Below are 17,262 nucleotides of genomic sequence, written 5' to 3'. Positions count from 1 at the left end.
AAATCACAGTAGTAAAGGACTACTGTAGAAAATATATTGTAAATAGATTTTACAGTAATGAAACACTACTGTGAGTGTGGACAAATGTACAGTAGAGAAATTAACACTGTGAAAAGAAACGCAGTAAAAAAAACAATATTGTAAATCAAATTTACAGTAAAACACTACTGTAAAAAAATATACGGTAAAGAAATTAGCACTATAAAAAGAAACTGGAAAGAAACCACAATTGTGAATAGATTTTACAGTAATGACACCTTACAGAGTGGCCTTGTGGTCTGAGTGTCCACCCTGAGACTGGGAGGTTGTGAGTTCGATCCCCAGCCGAGTCATACCAAAGACTATAAAAATGGGACCCATTTGCCTCCCTGCTTGGCACTCAGCATCAAAGGGTTGGAATTGGGGGGTTAGATCACCATATGATTCCCGAGCGCGTCACTGCTGCTGCTCACCGCTCCCCCAGGGGATGGGTCAAATGCGGAGAACAAATTTCACACATTGTGTGACAATCAGTGGGACTTTACCTTTACTTACTGTAAACAAATGTACAGTAAAAAAATTGGCACTGTGAAAAGAAACAGTACAGAAAATATATTGTAACAGATTTTACAGTAATGAAACACTACTGTAAACACATATACAGTAATAAAATAACACTGAAACACAGTAAAGAAAATGGTACTGTAAATACATTTTGCAATAAAGAAACCACTACTGTGAATACAAGTTAAGTACTGTAGTTCTACTGTGAATATAATTACAGTAAATGAATGGCTACTTGCTGCCAGTAAGTTACTGTGAATTTAGTTACAGTCAATTTGTTTACATTGCATTGTTTTTCCTATAATTCTGCTTTCAGAGCTAGTTGATTATTACGTTATTAGACCAGTACTGATCGAATCAGTGGCAATTATGTAATATGATAATAACAAATAGGCTAGATACATTTATATCAGTTACATTTACACGCGGCCCTTTGATGTGGCCCGGGATGAAATGGAATATGACACCCCTGCTTTACAGTGTCGGAAGAGTTGACCTATGGTCCTTTTTCACCAGCAGCCATTTTGTGTCTAAAAGGCAGGCAAACATTAATGAGGGTTTCCAACTTCCAATTCATTTAAGTGTTCCAGTGCCGGGGCCCTCCGTTAATGTTGTGTTTTCACCTGTGTTACTTCCTGCCTTTAGACACAAAATGGCTGAGGTGCAAAAGGCTAATAGGCCCTTTTCACAGCAATCGTTTCAAGGTGGTAAAGCAGGAGTAAAGCAGGTGTAACCAATAACATTCATGAGGGCCCTGGTAAGATAATAGGTAGATACAAAGGTCTAGAGAGGAGCAAACGGTTTTGTAATGTGTGTACTGGAGACTTCCTAGGAGACGAATTCCATGTAATTTTTGAATGTAAAAACCAAACTATTGATGAAGCTAGAAAAAAGCTATTGCCTAAATTCTATGTTAACCACCCATCCATGGCCAAATGTATACTTTTATTCCAAACATGCAAGCAAAAGTTACTATATAAACTTGGTGCCTTTTTGATTTCTGCATTACCTCTTTTCAAATAATTGTCTCCGTTTTGTTTTGTTTTCTCTTAAGTTATAAGCTATATGTATATGTATACATTTGTGTTTACACATTATGTTTTGTACCCCTGCTGTGAACTGTTTACCATGCACAACAATATTGTTTATGTTTCATGTAATGTACTCCACACCACAATTGTGGTCTAGAGTGAAATAAATGATTGATTGATTGATTGATTGATTGATTGATTGGAACACCTAAATGGAATGGAACCATAATTCATGTTATTGGTTACGCCTGCTTTACTTCCTGATATAAAACAGATAGTTCCAGTTCTTGATTGAGATTGGCTGAGCCGTGTTTGAAGCCATTGTAAATACTCTATGTGACCACATCACAGTATTATGTGTTTTGCTTGTGTCGTGGCTGAGGGACTATCCATAAGGGACAACATTGCTTGGCGGAAGAATGATTCTTTGTTATCAATATTGCATTTTTGTTGTTGTTGGTCAAATCTTACCAGGTAGGCTAAAATCACTGTAAACCAGGGCCTCTTCGGGCTTTTACCACCGCAAAACGGTTTCTGTGAAATGGGTCTATTGGTTCTGAAAAGGGGCAGGACTTAGGAAATGTCAATTAACACTGCTGGACAGACAAAGAAAAGAACTACAGAAACTCAAACTGCATGAACAGAGAATGCAAGGGGAACAGTACTGGACACACTGACAGGTGATTTCTGGGAAGTGTAGTGCAGAAACAGAAATGGACGCCAACCACCAAAGAAGGACACAACGAGATGAAAACAAAACATTTGTAGATGAGCATTCTGAAGGCCCACAGGATCAGAACACGTGTGTGAGATGGTGTTTGTGTGCTGATCTGAGACCATCAGGTCCATTTCACACAACACTTCCATCTTCCGCTACAGCACGTTTACATTAGGAGCAGAAGGTGGACCTTAGCCAAATGGCCATTTTTCCAAAAACTACTTCCGAAGTGAGAAGAGGCTGATCCACTAGTTGTAACTTGTTCGTCTATGTAGGTCTTAATAACAGTAGGCCTTAATAACATATGTAGGCCTTAATAACATATGTAGGCCTTAATAACATAAGTGTAGGCCTTAATAACATACAAGCTTGATCCTTTCCCTGTTTCCCTTCAGTGCCCTTTTGTTACAGAGAAATCTAAGAACTAATCATATTTCCTGCTGGGAGTTACTTACTGATTAGTTGATTAGTGGAGAATTTACATGTAGATGAGCTGAAAGTGAAACAACATGGTGGTGATTTGAAGTGTAGTCTAAGACTTCATTTCAGTCATGTAGACCTTCAGGGGTTCACAACCTTTTTTGTCGTTTTAGTTACATATACCTGTATATTTACTCACCAGGTGGCGGCAAAGGGTAAATAACAGCCTGTTGTACTGTATCTAGCCTATACAGTATTTAAGTTTTTGTTTTAACTACAAACATAAATAAACGTCAACTTGAGACTATGTTTTAACTACCACACACAGCCTATAATATTATAGCCTATGTTTATAAAAAAAAAAAAAAAGAATTGGACCGGCTCGCGGCCCGGTACCAAATGTGTTGCGGCCCGGTACCGGTCTGCGGCCCGGTGGTTGGGGACCACAATGTAGACCATTGGTTCCCAAACGGTGGTCTGCGGACCACTGGCGGTTCTGCTGCAGTCCGACTCCAAATAAACTTCCATGCTGTACTATGCAGTCAGCACTTGCCCTCATGTAGCTTACTATGCTAACGAATGCTATTAGCTTTAAGTTTACTTTACTGGATTCAGTGGATTGGTGTCATCGTATGGGAAAATACGAACGTGCTCTCTTTCCAACGTGTCTTCAGCGGAGTCTCCTGTGAGGTTCTGGTGACATCATTGACCATATATGGAGCTGGAGCAAGAGAGGAGGAATATCCCTCCACGTAGCATAGCCGCCCCTCTTGTTTACCCTTTGGGGGTCCTGCTAACAATCTGCCTGATGAAAAAAGAATGAGTGAGTCCATATTTTCTATAACAATATAATTGTTAGGTAGGGCCCAGAGCAAATATTTGCACTGGGGCCCATGGCAATGACGTTATGCCACTGGTTCAGTCGAGAACCAGACTAACAAACTAACAATCTTGGGGCCGAGGGTCACCCGGAACAACTCTTGTAATTATTTGTTCTAAGTAGGGTGATGCTCAACATGGTATCATCATGAAGCAATTATGCATTCAGTACAACCAAACATGAAGCCCTGCTTTTTACTAGCTTTCCTAACCCTACTTAAAAATAACTTTTTTATGATTTTTTTTTTTAAATGAAGTAATCATTACCTACTGGTTCATTAACATGGTAACTAATAGTCTGTTCTTAAGTAACTATCATTCATGAACTAGCAGTTCGTTCCTTTTGCTCACGATATTCTCTTGAAATAAGGCCTCTAAAAACAGCCTATGTCTGTCATAAATAATGTCTTTTCCCTCTTAAACACTGATCAATATCTCAAACTGTCTGATGAGATTGGCTGTCAAAGAACATTCAAGTAGGCTGTGATTGTATGTGAGCAACGTAATCAGTTACCAAATAAAATCCATTAAAAAAAAAGTTTTCAAGCGATGAGAAGGGGGCCCCACAGAGAGACACTGGGGTCGAGAAACACGTTTTACGCACCTGCTCACCATGGCGTTACCCGATCAGATGTGCGCATACAGTCAGTATTTCTTCTTCTCGGGGTTTAGGCTGCTGCGCTCTAATGGCTACAGATGATGCCATCCCTGTCCGCTCAACATCAGAGTATCGCGATGTCCCATGTGTGTCTGGCTCACAGACCCAGGCAGGCAGCCTCCCTCCCCCCAGGACGCATCCATCCACCCGGTCAGAGCAGAGCTCCATGTCTCCAGCTGGATCATCACACCATGTGAAGTAAGCACTCAGCAGACCAGTCAGTCAGTCTGAGGCGGATCAGCCAAGTCGAGCAGATAGTTCGCTTGTTGTGGCTCCTTGGGGGATTCGAGGGGAGGCAGTTACTAACTTACTACTCTCCTCAACGGACAGTGGCGACGATGAGCAGCGTTTGCCTCACTTTCCTGGGTAAATCCAAACGATTATTTCAATGCGTTTAACTAACGTCCTATCGAGTTGTGACAACACGTGTTTCATGTTCCGTCACGACTGCATGTGTGTCACAGTCGAATAACTTGACCAACAGCTGTCGTCGGTAATTGCAATTTCTACCGTTTATATAGAACCCTCGGGCAAATGTAGCCTGTGATGCCCTGCCTACAATGTAACTTTGCGCATGGATGATGTTGTGTTCCCTTGCAGCGCTGCTGGCGCTGTGCGCGGCGCTCCTCAGGGCGCAACAGCAACTGCTGCTGCACGGATCCTGCAACTTTGAGCAAGGCACCTGCGGCTACACGTCAGACCCGCAATATGGCACCTGGAGCATGAATGAAGAAGGTATGGACTTTAAATAACACTCTAGAGTCTAGACCCAGGTAACGGATCTTCTACCCATTTCTAAGAGAAGCAAGTGAAGTGGAGACCCAAGTTAAGTTGATCAGTTGAATGGATTAGATGCTGACAGACAGACAGTAGGACACATGTAGGAGGCTAACGCTAGTAGCTATGCTATGCAGCCTTCTATCCCAACTCTTATTCACTTGTATTTGACCAGTCAGCTGAGCAGACACCAGTCAGCTGAGCAGACAATGGCCTTGGACTTTTTGCATGACTGAACCATTATACACTGTGTTAGCTTCTTTCAGATAGGAGAGGGGGAGAGAGACTGTGTGTTAGAGAGAGAGAGAGAGAATGGGAGAGGGTGAGGGTAGAGCGAGACAGAGAGAGGTGGAGATAGGCAGTGTGTGTGTGAGAGAGAGAGACAGAGAATGGGAGAGGGTGAGACCCAGCGAGCACAAAACGTTTTTTCAACGTTGATTTTTAGTTGAAATCTGGGTGATATTGGGTTTGAACGTCTAAGACCTAATTTCACCCTCTTTTCAACCGGCTAAAATGCGGTTACAACGTCAACGTGTAAAAAAACACAATTTGGTGCATCATATTGTTAAAACATTTGTTGTAGCTTGGAATAGAGGCAATATTGATAGTGTGTGAATTGGCATTTGTCCATTTTATTGTGTAACTGAGAGTTGAAATCTGGTCTATACGAAAACTACATTTCAACGCATTTTAGGTCACATGAAATATCATAAATATGGGACTATATAGGCTATGTGGTGCCAGCAAAAAGCTTCCAGGACACAACTATGGTTAATAGTTTAGCGCAATACTATAAAATAATGAATTCAGTTCCTGCAGCAACGCGCATGCGCAAGTACTTGCTAGCTATACTAACCGTGACTGACTAGACTAGACCAAAGCAAGTCTGCACCGGTCTGCACCAAGTGCGGAACGAGGTGCTCTGGGCACGCTATGTTATTGTATACGAGGCTCTGTGTACCTCCTCAGTCTCTGGTGTTAAATTAAGTTAACCTCTGAAGCCATAGGCTACAGCCTATAGACAACACACACACACAACATAATTTTAGTCTGTTACATTAATATAATAGTCTCGTACACATCACATAAAATAACTTGTCCTCCGATCGTCGACAATCATGTAGTCTACAAGTTGTGTGCGAGATAGAGTATATATGTGCCCAGCTCTCTACAGAGTATAAGAAAATGTATAGCTCAGCGCGTACAGCGGACTGGCTTGAATGTGGGAAAGCGGGGCTGCTAAATCTTTAATTTAAGATCCTGGTGAAATATGGTCTAAATCTGAACGTTCAATAAACGTCTGCAAATAGTGGGTGAAAAAACTTTCACTTTCAAACCTTCCTTGCACGTTTTTTCAACGTTGACCCTAAACGTTTTTTAAACGTCTTTTCAACCGAAAAATGCTCGCTGGGGAGGGTGAGACAGAGAGAGGTGGAGATAGGCAGTGTGTGTGAGAGAGAGAGAGACAGAGAATGGGAGAGGGTGAGAGGGTGAGACAGAGAGAGGTGGAGATAGACAGTGTGTGTGAGAGAGAGAGAGACAGAGAATGGGAGAGGGTAGAGCGAGACAGAGAGAGGGGGAGATAGGCAGTGTGTGGGGTGTGTGTGTGTGTGTGTGTGTGTGTGTGTGTGTGTGTGTGTGTGTGCTCACAGTCTGCAGATGCTGTGTGAGTGTGTGTGTGTGTGTGTGTGTGTGTGTGTGTGTGTGTGTGTGTGTGTGTGTGTGTGTCTGTCTAGGCAAGTAATTTATAGAATGGTAATGAAACATGAGCTGCATTTTTCCTGTCATAAAGGCTCTTTGGAGGTTCATCGTGTGCTCACAGTCTGCAGATGCTGTGTGTGTGTGTGTGTGTGTGTGTGTGTGTGTGTGTGTGCTCACAGTCTGCAGATGCTGTGTCTGTGTGTGTGTGTGTGCTCACAGTCTGCAGATGCTGTGTCTGTGTGTGTGTGTGTGTGTGTGCTCACAGTCTGCAGATGCTGTGTCTGTGTGTGTGTGTGTGTGCTCACAGTCTGCAGATGCTGTGTGTGTGTGTGTGTGTGTGTGTGTGTGTGTGTGTGTGTGTGTGTGTGTGTGTGTGTGTGTGTGTGTGTGTGTGTGTGTGTGTGTGTGTGCTCACAGTCAGTAGAAGTTGCTGCCAAGTCAAACATCTCATCTCTCCCACAGGACACACATATTTGCCACCGCTACTGTCTGGCTGCTGTAGTAACAAACAGCCTGAACACCACCGTTACTGTCTGGCTGCTGTAGTAACAAACAGCCTCAACACCACCGTTACTGTCTGGCTGCTGTAGTAACAAACAGCCTGAACACCACCGTTACTGTCTGGCTGCTGTAGTAACAAACAGCCTGAACACCACCGTTACTGTCTGGCTGCTGTAGTAACAAACAGCCTGAACACCACCGTTACTGTCTGGCTGCTGTAGTAACAAACAGCCTGAACACCACCGTTACTGTCTGGCTGCTGTAGTAACAAACAGCCTGAACACCACCGTTACTGTCTGGCTGCTGTAGTAACAAACAGCCTGAACACCACCGTTACTGTCTGGCTGCTGTAGTAACAAACAGCCTGAACACCGCCGCTACTGTCTGGCTGCTGTAGTAACAAACAGCCTGAACACCACCGTTACTGTCTGGCTGCTGTAGTAACAAACAGCCTGAACACCACCGTTACTGTCTGGCTGCTGTAGTAACAAACAGCCTGAACACCACCGCTACTGTCTGGCTGCTGTAGTAACAAACAGCCTGAACACCACCGTTACTGTCTGGCTGCTGTAGTAACAAACAGCCTGAACACCACCGTTACTGTCTGGCTGCTGTAGTAACAAACAGCCTGAACACCACCGTTACTGTCTGGCTGCTGTAGTAACAAACAGCCTGAACACCACCGCTACTGTCTGGCTGCTGTAGTAACAAACAGCCTGAACACCACCGTTACTGTCTGGCTGCTGTAGTAACAAACAGCCTGAACACCACCGCTACTGTCTGGCTGCTGTAGTAACAAACAGCCTGAACACCACCGCTACTGTCTGGCTGCTGTAGTAACAAACAGCCTCAACACCACCGTTACTGTCTGGCTGCTGTAGTAACAAACAGCCTGAACACCACCGCTACTGTCTGGCTGCTGTAGTAACAAACAGCCTGAACACCACCGTTACTGTCTGGCTGCTGTAGTAACAAACAGCCTGAACACCACCGTTACTGTCTGGCTGCTGTAGTAACAAACAGCCTGAACACCACCGTTACTGTCTGGCTGCTGTAGTAACAAACAGCCTGAACACCACCGCTACTGTCTGGCTGCTGTAGTAACAAACAGCCTGAACACCACCGCTACTGTCTGGCTGCTGTAGTAACAAACAGCCTGAACACCACCGTTACTGTCTGGCTGCTGTAGTAACAAACAGCCTGAACACCACCGTTACTGTCTGGCTGCTGTAGTAACAAACAGCCTGAACACCACCGTTACTGTCTGGCTGCTGTAGTAACAAACAGCCTGAACACCACCGCTACTGTCTGGCTGCTGTAGTAACAAACAGCCTGAACACCACCGTTACTGTCTGGCTGCTGTAGTAACAAACAGCCTGAACACCACCGCTACTGTCTGGCTGCTGTAGTAACAAACAGCCTGAACACCACCGCTACTGTCTGGCTGCTGTAGTAACAAACAGCCTCAACACCACCGTTACTGTCTGGCTGCTGTAGTAACAAACAGCCTGAACACCACCGCTACTGTCTGGCTGCTGTAGTAACAAACAGCCTGAACACCACCGTTACTGTCTGGCTGCTGTAGTAACAAACAGCCTGAACACCACCGTTACTGTCTGGCTGCTGTAGTAACAAACAGCCTGAACACCACCGTTACTGTCTGGCTGCTGTAGTAACAAACAGCCTGAACACCACCGCTACTGTCTGGCTGCTGTAGTAACAAACAGCCTGAACACCACCGCTACTGTCTGGCTGCTGTAGTAACAAACAGCCTGAACACCACCGCTACTGTCTGGCTGCTGTAGTAACAAACAGCCTGAACACCACCGCTACTGTCTGGCTGCTGTAGTAACAAACAGCCTGAACACCACCATTACTGTCTGGCTGCTGTAGTAACAAACAGCCTGAACACCACCGTTACTGTCTGGCTGCTGTAGTAACAAACAGCCTGAACACCACCGTTACTGTCTGGCTGCTGTAGTAACAAACAGCCTGAACACCACCGCTACTGTCTGGCTGCTGTAGTAACAAACAGGCTGAACACCACCGCTACTGTCTGGCTGCTGTAGTAACAAACAGCCTGAACACCACCGCTACTGTCTGGCTGCTGTAGTAACAAACAGCCTCAACACCACCGCTACTGTCTGGCTGCTGTAGTAACAAACAGCCTGAACACCACCGTTACTGTCTGGCTGCTGTAGTAACAAACAGCCTCAACACCACCGCTACTGTCTGGCTGCTGTAGTAACAAACAGCCTCAACACCACCGCTACTGTCTGGCTGCTGTAGTAACAAACAGCCTGAACACCACCGTTACTGTCTGGCTGCTGTAGTAACAAACAGCCTGAACACCACCGTTACTGTCTGGCTGCTGTAGTAACAAACAGCCTGAACACCACCGTTACTGTCTGGCTGCTGTAGTAACAAACAGCCTGAACACCACCGTTACTGTCTGGCTGCTGTAGTAACAAACAGCCTGAACACCACCGTTACTGTCTGGCTGCTGTAGTAACAAACAGCCTGAACACCACCGTTACTGTCTGGCTGCTGTAGTAACAAACAGCCTGAACACCACCATTACTGTCTGGCTGCTGTAGTAACAAACAGCCTGAACACCACCGTTACTGTCTGGCTGCTGTAGTAACAAACAGCCTGAACACCACCGTTACTGTCTGGCTGCTGTAGTAACAAACAGCCTGAACACCACCGTTACTGTCTGGCTGCTGTAGTAACAAACAGCCTGAACACCACCGCTACTGTCTGGCTGCTGTAGTAACAAACAGCCTGAACACCACCGCTACTGTCTGGCTGCTGTAGTAACAAACAGCCTGAACACCACCGCTACTGTCTGGCTGCTGTAGTAACAAACAGCCTCAACACCACCGTTACTCTCTGGCTGCTGTAGTAACAAACAGCCTGAACACCACCGTTACTGTCTGGCTGCTGTAGTAACAAACAGCCTGAACACCACCGTTACTGTCTGGCTGCTGTAGTAACAAACAGCCTGAACACCACCGCTACTGTCTGGCTGCTGTAGTAACAAACAGCCTCAACACCCCACCTCAGCTCATCTCATCTTTGGAAGAGAAAATGCTTATATTGTGTATATTTGTGAATCTCTTTGAAATGAAATAGATTTTATTTTAGCTGCATAAAGTAAATTCATAAATGATTTTCATCTGTTGACATGGTTGCCAAGAGTAGCAGTAGCCTAACATCTTATAATCTACAACAGAGGTATTCAATTATAATTCAAAGAGGTCCAGTTAGAGAAAATGTCCTCGAGCAAGGGTCCGGAACATCGCAATGTCTAACTTTTGTGATGATTTAGTGCCATCTATCTTTCTACCTTAGACACTACACACAACACTAAACTACACACAACACTAAACTACACACAACACCAAACTACACACAACACCAAACTACACACAACACCAAACTACAGACAATACTAAACTACACACAACACCAAACTACACACAACACCAAACTACACACAACACCAAACTACACACAACACTAAACTACACACAACACCAAACTACACACAACACCAAACTACACACAACACCAAACTACACACAACACCAAACTACACACAACACTAAACTACACACAACACCAAACTACACACAACACTAAACTACACACAACACCAAACTACACACAACACCAAACTACACACAACACCAAACTACACACAACACCAAACTACACACAACACCAAACTACACACAACACCAAACTACACACAACACCAAACTACACACAACACCAAACTACACACAACACCAAACTACACACAACACCAAACTACACACAACACCAAACTACACACAACACCAAACTACACACAACACCAAAGCAGCTTTAACAATATTGATTGTGATGAAAGTCTTTGGCGTACTTTGGGTACCAGGGAGCAGGTTGATGGCACAGTCGTAGGGTCGGTGGGGAGGCAGAGAAGTGGCACGGGACTGGCTGAAAACCTCCAAATGGAGAGATGTTTGGGGCACTTTAGACAGATCTGGAAGCTCAGAATGAGAAGGAGGGCTATGGACAGGAGACTCCAGCCTAAAAGAACCCCTGTGGACCAGTCAATGTGGGGATTGGGTCTAAGGAGCCGGCAAACTGGCCCGCAAGCTCAAAAAGCAGATAGCTCTTGACGATGTTAGGGCCCTCGGACTGTTGAGCAGTGAAAAGTTCATTCGGTTTGCAATGAGTATTGAACCTAAAGCCTCATATCTAAACAGTTTCATAGCGATACGTGTATTGTTACATCTCTAATGTCTTCACATGGTGAAATGCAGTGTTGACACTTGTTAGGAGCGTTTGTTTTGAGACAACACACGTCCCTAATGAACATGTGACGAACATGTTCATCATTGAAAAGTGTCTGTGTAACATTATCCGCTATGCGAGCGCACACTGGGAATGGACGTATCGGAGGGTCCGCGTAAAAACAAAACAAAACAAAAACACGTTGACTATCCCTTACATGTCAAATGGCAGGAAATGGTGTATTTAAAAAAAAATCAGGGGGGAGCCCCCCCAAGACCCCCCTGTGTGCAGCTCCCTCTGTTTATGATCATGTCCACAGCGTTTATGTTAGCGCTGTGAAGATAAGTGGCAGTACTGATCATGTCCACAGCGTTTATGTTAGCGCTGTGAAGATAAGTGGCGGTACTGTAAATTGTGTGTGCCATCTTTCTCCCAGTCAAAGCCAAGGCTCTTGAGTGTTCGTGTACAAACTAGAGCCAGTTGGCTGCAAACTCCCTAAGCAGCAGGCGAGCTCAAGGAGGCAGAGAACAGGCTTCAGGAGAGGAGCGCTGTCGTGTGCAGTCAAGCAACATGGAATTAGTTACAGCCACCAGAAGAACTTTGGAGATGTGGATGGTGTACAAAGAGACCGGACCACGACAGTGTTTGTGTTTGGTTACCATGGCGATGTGGTCTCGCTCTGAGGAACACTGCGCCAAAAAAAGAAAGCGAGGCAGAGTTTGTGGTTGAAAGCAGGATGGATGTTGGAGGTGATTATATTCACTAAACAGAGAGGCATCAGAGACACACAGGCACAGCAGGCTGTGTTGACGTAGGATAAGCAGCACAAAGACAGAGATGGATACAGAGAGGTGTCGGGGTGTCTGGGCCTTCAGAGACCACCATGCTACATGTGTTGATAGTTCAAGGTGGAAAGTGCTTCAGAAATAATAGATCCAATCTCTGTTTGTAGACCATAAACTCAACTCTCCTCTCCTCTCTCCTCTCATCTCCTCTATCCTTCTCCCCTCTCTCCCCTCTCTCCTCTCCTCTCTCCTCATATCCTCTCCTCTCTCCTCTATCATCTCCTCTATCCTTCTCTCCTCCCTCTCCTCTCCTCTCCTCTCCTCTCCTCTCCTCTCCTCTCCTCTCTCCTCATATCCTCTCCTCCTCTCTCTCATTTCCTCTCCTCTCTCCTCCTCTCCTCTCCCCTCCTCCCCTCCCTCCTTTCCTCTCCTCTCTCCGCATAGCATCTCCCCTCCTCTCCTCTCCTCCCCTCTCTCCTCTCCTCTCTCCTCATATCCTCTCTGTCCTGCAATTTTGTCATTACTTTAGTTAACACCATGTTGAGCTTCGGCACTTGCTCTGTTGTCTCGGTGTGCCACAGATGAACACCATAGAAACATATCATAGGTTGCCACTGATCATATCTCCATTATATCATATCTCCATTATAATATCACCACAGAAACAGATCGAAATGATTCAGGGATGCACTGATTGCAAAATTCTGGGCCGATACCGATGTTTAAAATAACTATTTGGCCGATAGCCGATACCAATGTTTTTTTTTTAAGCGAAACAAAGAAATCTTCATTATAAACGAATAACTGACCTGTTTTAAAGTCTTTTGAGCCCTTCATCACACTATCCTTGAATGAGCACAAATTTAATCATACTGTGATGTCATACTGTGATGTCATTATGAAACAAGCCAACAGCAAATTATGGATATACGGCCGATATATCGGTGCCTCCCTGACGACTGAGCCAGGTCTGCACTGTAGGATGATGATCATGACTGATCACTCTGTTGTTGCTTGTTGGGCTCGAGTTTGTAATGTTACCACAATTTCAGAATATTTTTTGAGAATTTGTTGTTTATACTAAATTCAGTAGGTAGGCATACCTTTGAGCTTATTATGGATAATATAATATATTCATAATATAATATATATTTATTATATAATATATAATTAATATTAATATGCTGAATAGTTGTCATTGTTTTGGATTGTTCCACTTCCAATAATAATAATAAACATACATTTGCATAAATCAAGCATATTTCTTCACTCCCATGATGATCAAAGTATATCAAAAATTAAAAGAAATCCTTATAAGGTACATTTAGAACAGATAATCGCAATTATGGACAATCATGTGATTAATTGCGATTAAATTGACAGCCTTAGTAAACATATATGTGAAAGCATGTGTATACTTTTATATTGTTAACATGATGGAGCCCGGGAAGAGTAGCCTAGCTGTTACCTCAGTAACAACTAGGGGTGGGAGAAAAAATCGATTCACCTAAGTATCGCGATTTTTAATGTCACGATTTTTTGTATCGATCTTTTATTCCAGAATCGATAATCGCAAATTAAAAAAAAAAAAAAAAAAAAAAAATTTTTTTTTTTTTTTTTTTTTTTTGGTGCTTGCAGTCAGGCCACTCACTGAACAGCAGGCTAGGCGCCGCCTACTGGTTTACTAGTGGTTTTATTACTTTATTAGTTAGTCTGAAGTAATAATTACACTTCAGGGTTAAAGTGGGTGCATCTCATTGTAAAATTGGACTTCAAACGGCCCAAATCTGGCTTCAAACGGCCCAAATTTCACGCGCGTTGGCCCATATCGGCCTGGCCTGCTTGGTATCTAATGCCCGGCCTGAATTATGATCCCAGTCCGCCCCTGTTTTTAACTATATCGCCCAGCCCTACTCATGATATACAGTCTCTAGTGTATGATTCAACTTTTCCCATGTTCTAATCTAGTGTAAAAAAGCAAACAAACTGAAAAAAGAAAAGAAAAAAATAAACAAAAATCGCAATAAATCGTAATATCGAATCGCAATAATCGTAGAATCGCAATAATCGTGAATCGCAATATATATCGAATCGGCACCAAAGTATCGTGATAGTATCGAATCGGGAGATAAGTGAATCGGCACAGCCCTAGTAACAACTAATGAAGAGTAGCCTAGCCGTTACCTCAGTAACAACTAATGAAGAGTAGCCTAGCCGTTACCTCAGTAACAACTAATGAAGAGTAGCCTAGCTGTTACCTCAGTAACAACTAATGAAAAGTAGCCTAGCTGTTACCTCAGTAACAACTAATGAAGAGTAGCCTAGCTGTTACCTCAGTAACAACTAATGAAGAGTAGCCTAGCCGTTACCTCAGTAACAACTAATGAAAAGTAGCCTAGCTGTTACCTCAGTAACAACTAATGAAGAGTAGCCTAGCTGTTACCTCAGTAACAACTAATGAAGAGTAGCCTAGCCGTTACCTCAGTAACAACTAATGAAAAGTAGCCTAGCCGTTACCTCAGTAACAACTAATGAAGAGTAGCCTAGCTGTTACCTCAGTAACAACTAATGAAGAGTAGCCTAGCTGTTACCTCAGTAACAACTAATGAAGAGTAGCCTAGCCGTTACCTCAGTAACAACTAATGAAGAGTAGCCTAGCTGTTACCTCAGTAACAACTAATGAAGAGTAGCCTAGCTGTTACCTCAGTAACAACTAATGAAGAGTAGCCTAGCCGTTACCTCAGTAACAACTAATGAAGAGTAGCCTAGCCGTTACCTCAGTAACTAATGAAGAGTAGCCTAGCCGTTACCTCAGTAACAACTAATGAAGAGTAGCCTAGCCGTTACCTCAGTAACAACTAATGAAGAGTAGCCTAGCTGTTACCTCAGTAACAACTAATGAAGAGTAGCCTAGCTGTTACCTCAGTAACAACTAATGAAGAGTAGCCTAGCTGTTACCTCAGTAACAACTAATGAAGAGTAGCCTAGCTGTTACCTCAGTAACAACTAATGAAGAGTAGCCTAGCTGTTACCTCAGTAACAACTAATGGGGATCCAAATCAACAATCAACAATAATGTGCCTGTTGTTACATCATGTCATGTGTGTAATTTGGAGATGTACAGACAGCAGCATATAGTACCAGCAACACTCAACTCAAACAAGAGTCTCCACAGTGAAAACAAAAGTCCAAAGTTAGTAGATTTTCAGGCAGGAACTCGCATACAAACTTTAACGATAGGTGACATCATCTTGTGGCATTTAAGTAACGTCAATGGAATGAGCTAATTGAAGCATGTGGCAGGGCTTCAGTGCATAGCATGAAACACATGATAGCATGAGACACATGATAGCATGAAACACATGATAGCATGAAACACATGATAGCATGAAACACATGATAGCATGAGACACATGATAGCATGAAACACATGATAGCATGAAACACATGATAGCATGAAACACATGATAGCATGAGACACATGATAGCATGAAACACATGATAGCATGAAACACATGATAGCATGAAACACATGATAGCATGAAACACATGATAGCATGATAGCATGATAGCATGATAGCATGAAACACATGATAGCATGAGACACATGATAGCATGAAACACATGATAGCATGAAACACATGATAGCATGAGACACATGATAGCATGAGACACATGATAGCATGAGACACATGATAGCATGAAACACATGATAGCATGAAACACATGATAGCATGAAACACATGATAGCATGAAACACATGATAGCATGAAACACATGATAGCATGAGACACATGATAGCATGAGACACATGATAGCATGAAACACATGATAGCATGAAACACATGATAGCATGAAACACATGATAGCATGAAACACGTGCGCCGTGTCTGGACAGGATCTGTGCTTCTCGCTTTTCACAAGGAACTCTTCTTTGACAATGCAGGTAGGCTTCCTCTGTGCATATCTATGGCCCTCTATCCACCTTATTTTTGAATGCCCCACTGTACAAATAATTGTGGGTACAAGTTCCGGTTTAACGTGACTTATTGTTGCAGCTTGCCATTTCCTTTGTTTGGCTGCAGAGCCGAATTATAAACCGGAAACTGGAGTACGTTATAAAAGTTATAAATATAGTCACGTTATAAACAACTAACCAACGCTGGGGGTCCGTATGGAAACAGTGTTACTCGAAATGGTTAAAAGTTGAATCAATTTGGTCATTTAGTGGCGTTTTACTGGCATAGCTAGCTAGCCGCTAACATTAGCCACTGCGCTCTTAAAGGGATATTTATCGACGTGATTTTTGCCAAGCTGGACCTGATTAGTGATTTGCTCTGTTCGCCCAGACGGGTGTCAAGCTGTCAGCAACAAGGCTGGGAGGATCACACCGGAAGAAAAACACATAGGCATCATGGCCGCTAGAAATAAGGTGGATAGCAGAGGTGTCAGACATACGGCCCGGGGGTCCAATCCGGCCCACAGAGTGATGACTTTGCAAAGTGTGAAAAGAAGTCCTCCGATCCATTGTGATGCACTTGTGAAGGCTAAGAGGTACCAGGCAGGTTTCAGGAGCAAGTTAAATATTAAGTAGCCTATTCACATTTTCTGTATTCATCACTAAATGATCAAACTATTTTTTAGTAACCTTGAATATAGAGAATTGCACAGTTGCCATCAATTGGACAGTAATGCACAGTTACAATGCACAGTTACAGATTTGAATGTATTTGATAGGCCTATGGTAGCTGAGATAAGCCTATGGGAAAACACAAGTTAAAATGTATACCTGTATACTTAATTACATGATATACTATATGTCATTCTTTACAGTCAAAGAAACTGGAACAATTTGAGATGTTATTTCTTGATTGGACTTTCCAGTTTGATCTGAACCAAAATGCCAGGCAGGAAACCTTCCCCAATCCCCGGACCACAGTGCGGACCAAAAGGCCGGACCTTGGT

General features: G+C 43.5%; 1 protein-coding gene across 1 annotated transcript in view; it reads left to right on the top strand.

The window, feature by feature from the left end:
• Positions 1–4,587: 4,587 nt before the first annotated feature.
• The window catches only part of mamdc2a (MAM domain containing 2a), a gene marked incomplete at both ends in the record, with an annotated part of 45,209 nt that continues 32,534 nt past the window's right edge, over positions 4,588–17,262 (top strand). The window contains 2 exons of the mRNA XM_083645502.1: positions 4,588–4,615; positions 4,850–4,984. Coding sequence (XP_083501628.1) covers positions 4,588–4,615; positions 4,850–4,984 — 163 coding nt within the window. The remainder of the gene's footprint in view (positions 4,616–4,849; positions 4,985–17,262) is intronic.

The sequence above is a fragment of the Poromitra crassiceps genome (assembly GCF_964638095.1).
Source record: "Poromitra crassiceps genome assembly, chromosome: 10".
In the NCBI taxonomy this organism is placed as follows: domain Eukaryota; kingdom Metazoa; phylum Chordata; class Actinopteri; order Beryciformes; family Melamphaidae; genus Poromitra; species Poromitra crassiceps.
Note: the sequence above shows the minus strand (reverse complement) of the source record. Positions and strands in the feature narration are given on the sequence as shown.